The sequence below is a fragment of the Saccostrea cucullata genome, unplaced genomic scaffold (genome assembly GCF_032062105.1).
Source record: "Saccostrea cucullata isolate Sc308-1 unplaced genomic scaffold, CSIRO_AGI_Scuc_v1 ctg22718, whole genome shotgun sequence".
NCBI lineage: Eukaryota > Metazoa > Mollusca > Bivalvia > Ostreida > Ostreidae > Saccostrea > Saccostrea cuccullata.
In genome coordinates this window covers 1-4,033 of record NW_026933046.1, presented here as the reverse complement: position 1 = coordinate 4,033, position 4,033 = coordinate 1, and the positions used below count along the sequence as shown (strand labels likewise).

Sequence of the window (4,033 nt, the reverse complement as noted above, 5' to 3'; positions counted from 1 at the left end):
GATGCATAAACTGGCCAAGTTTGGTGATTTTAAGTCTAATAGTTTTCTAGTTATGGAGCGGACAGGATTTTTCCATATTTGGCTATAACTTTTTAATTATAGGTCAGAGTGACCTACTTTTTGTGTGCGACACACCTTCTACCCAAGATGTATCAGCTGACAAAGTTTGATAACTCTAGGCCTTATAGTATTAAAGTTATGAGCCGGACACGAGAAAAGCTAACAGACGGACGGACGGACACGAAGCCTATAACATAATACGTCCCGTCTTAAGACGGGTGTATAAAAATTAGAAATCTTTCATTTTTGAAATAAAATATTTTACATACAAAATCAGTTTGAGTTCTTGAAATTTAGAAATTTGAACTAATATAAACATTCTAAAACTCAAAAATCATTTTTGAAATTTGAATTTGTAAAACAATACAGCCCCTCCACTTCCTCAAAGGTTAGGACATATAAATCATAAGTTCCCTCAGTCACTTTGGAATTTAAAAACCCTTTACCATTACTTTTTTACGAGTACCCCAAATATCTATAGCTAACAAGTGCTAGATGAGGTAAATAATGCTCTCAGATCAGATCAGAAAATTTTATTTTAAAGAGTCGGATTTTTACAACTGTAGAGCTTTTGACGGACATGCTCTGGATTCTACAAGTTGGTTGCAGATTCAAGTTAATCTGGTTACATCTATCTTGCAATTGATTCTTTTTAATGTGTGAATTTTTTATATCAATAGTGCAAGTTTAAATAAATTATGTGAAATATCTGTAAATTCAAAACGAAAAGAACAACAAGTAAAATGCAGTACATATAATTATCTTTTATTTTCCCCACATTCCATACATGACAGCAACAATTAACATAATACTACCAGGTTATACCTCAATCATCCTTAAGTATATCATATAATATCTAACAGTCATTGAGAAGTATATATACAACAATGCGACACAAAATATATTCATAATGAATATGAAGAAGCAAGTTGGTAAAAATTGATGAACTTGCAATCAAGCCATGGTGAAACTTTATTTGCTGCTTGAAATTTGCTGGTGCGTTACATAGCAACAAAATGCTTTAAATTACTTAACACAACCACATAGAGATAAATTTAGATAAATTTTATAAATACAGATAGTCAACAAATAATTAATAATCATTGCTGTGTCAGATGTGTGAGTTATTTCTTTTAAATCTTTATTGCCTTTTAATCAAATAAAATTGCTGATAATAATAAAACGTTTGTATGACTTTCTCTATCTTAAACTGTAGGTTTAAACTTGTTTCAATTCACAATAAGCAGGCCTACTAGAAGACTAAAAAGCATAGCCAGATATAGAAAACAGGGTAGGCATCGGGATAAATAATATAAAAGCCAGCATATCAGCATGCATAAACAAATAATAAATAACAGAGACAGAAATAAAACAAACAAATATGAAAGCTTAGCCTATATGAAAACATGCATATTTTAAACTTTTAAGCTTGCTATACAATGAAGATCACATGCACTAGAAAGGAAAGTAGAAGCAGCGGATAAAAGTCATTCCCAGAAGCTCGTAGAAATAATCTAAAGGCGATGTTTATGCAACCTAAAAGAATATATGTTTACATTATTACTTTGGATATATCCCTGAAAATAATGCCTAAGTCATTACTTGTAATATACTGTAAACCAACTTTTATTTGCACGTGATAGATATCCACGAGTTTCGCGCCTTCGTTAACTCGTTAATATCTATCAACATAAATAAATTATCTTGCTTTCTATTTGTAGAAAATGTTTCCTCAGTCGCGAAAAAAAATCGTTGCTGATTGATTTCAAAATAACAAAACACGAACAAAAGATGACATGAATAATAATTGGTTTACAGTATTATGAGAGACAACCAATTTTTAGGCAAATTAATTTAAAGGAAATAGGTTTATATTTCATTTATTTCTCTTTCGCATAATATTTCTTATCTAAAGTTTGTAAAATATGTTGTAACTGCCTGATTTAAGATCTTTATTTTTATGTGATTTATTTGGAACAAATGCTTTGAAAGAAATATATGTGATCTCTTTGCGTACTCATCACTCAACTTTGATTCACATTACAATTCTAAATAACAATAAGTAGGAAAAAGGTCCAATTTTGTCAAACACTTTTTAGAATAAAGAAAATGCACATTTTTTTTGGGGGGGGGTATATCTAATATTATTAGATTATTATCATTATTATTTAATTATTATTAAATAATTCTTACATATTACATCCATAAAAATTGATTGTCTCCAGAAACAAATTACCCAATACATAGATATCACTAAACATTCATAAAAAAAATATCACACAATTGTGGACTGATGCCCAAATTGTCTTCAATATTACTATCTACATTTACTATCTACATGTAACATAAAATGACATTTTTCTGAACTGACAATAAAATATCTATTGAATTCATAATATATACTATATATAAATATGATTTTTAAAATAACTAAGACAAAAATATAATAAATGTCATGAACAGTTTTGATGTTAAGTTTGAATGCCACAATGAACCACACATTAGTAGTTTAGGTGCAGTCTGGAGACATTGGATATCTTACATATGTTCTGGGTGATTCTTTAAGCAGTCCATGAACTTTTTGGCCTCCAGTTTTCCTTTACATATATCATGTATGGCAGTGAATAATGGAAACCTGGAAATAAAGAATGAACATTTTTGAGCGACTAGGTCTACTGTACTTCATACATGGATAAGTTAACTAAACACTCAACATGCATTTTATCTTTAATACCCTTTCCAACAACAAAGTATTTTAACTTGTTTTAACATTCTTTAGAAAATGAGAGAGAGAGAAAAATATCCCACAGCAAATATGCTCAAGGACATGCTTTGGTTGAATGATACCAAAATTTATTTTTTTAATTCCAAAGCATATGGACGTGCATACAGTAATTTTTGTGGGTGGGAAACAAAGAGCTTTTTTCCTGTCATAAAATATGATACTGGTAACTAGACCCACCTATCTTCCATGTTTTTACTCTTAAGCATGTAATTGACTTCATAAGCTGTGGGTGGGCCTTGTAACTTCTGACCATTCAGCATCTCAGCTTCTAACGTCTCTATTGACTACAATGTCAAACATACCCCGATAAAATTAAAGCATTTAATTACTAACATCTCTAGATATAGGCACTAAATACATTGGGTTTAAATATGAATATTCAAATATATAGTACATGCATGTTAAGATTTTAACTTTTTTAAAAATATTGCATACGTTATTGCAAAATTATCGCACCTTTCCAGTTGTAACAAAAGCCTCGGCTACTCTTCTGTTTCGGCCTCCATAACAAGTGGTGACAAGATCAGCTATTCCACAACTCTCCAGAAAGGTAGACTGATTGGAGTCTTAACACAGAAATTCAAACTTAGAATCTACATGTATTTTCTGTCAGATTAATCTTATATCACATGAATCTTTGTTATATTTTTGGTAAATAACTGGTACATTAAAAAAAAACAACTTATAATTAACATGTTTAAAATAAATTCATTCTTACATTGAAGTGATTTTTTTGTCCCCTGTTTTACATTGTATTAAACATAATTATAAACTTTTTCATATTTAAATTGCTATTATGTCTTTGCTGTGTGTTTTTGTAGATTATAGAAGTTTAGCTTTTACTTAGAACCACCTATATATTTTTTTTGTATATTTCAGCCCCATTATTACCTGGATAGAAGACTTCACAGAACTTGATCATTTCCATGAGACCTAGTCTGATCACAGCTGCCTTTGTGTTGTCACCGTAGCCCAAACCATCAGCAAAACCAGCCCCTACTGCCACAATGTTCTGCAATCAAACATGTCATAAACTTTAATGAAAGTTACCATGATAGTTTTTTTTATTTCAAAATGATTAGAAATGATTTCCCTGATAATTATATTCAATTAGGATATACAATGTTTTCAACAATTAACAGACATTTCCCTAGATTCAAGAACTGAGGATGTTCCATCTCAAAAGTA

At 30.2% G+C, this 4,033-nt stretch overlaps 1 protein-coding gene across 1 annotated transcript; it reads right to left on the bottom strand.

Annotated features, from left to right (window-relative positions):
• Positions 1–804: 804 nt before the first annotated feature.
• LOC134237101 (glycerol-3-phosphate dehydrogenase [NAD(+)], cytoplasmic-like) lies at positions 805–3,857 on the bottom strand (the record flags this gene model as incomplete). Its single annotated transcript, XM_062719202.1, has 5 exons — positions 805–1,596; positions 2,603–2,695; positions 3,023–3,129; positions 3,302–3,411; positions 3,737–3,857. Coding segments are annotated over 5 exons (453 nt in total), but the record flags the coding sequence as incomplete, so codon positions are not given.
• Positions 3,858–4,033: the final 176 nt, after the last annotated feature.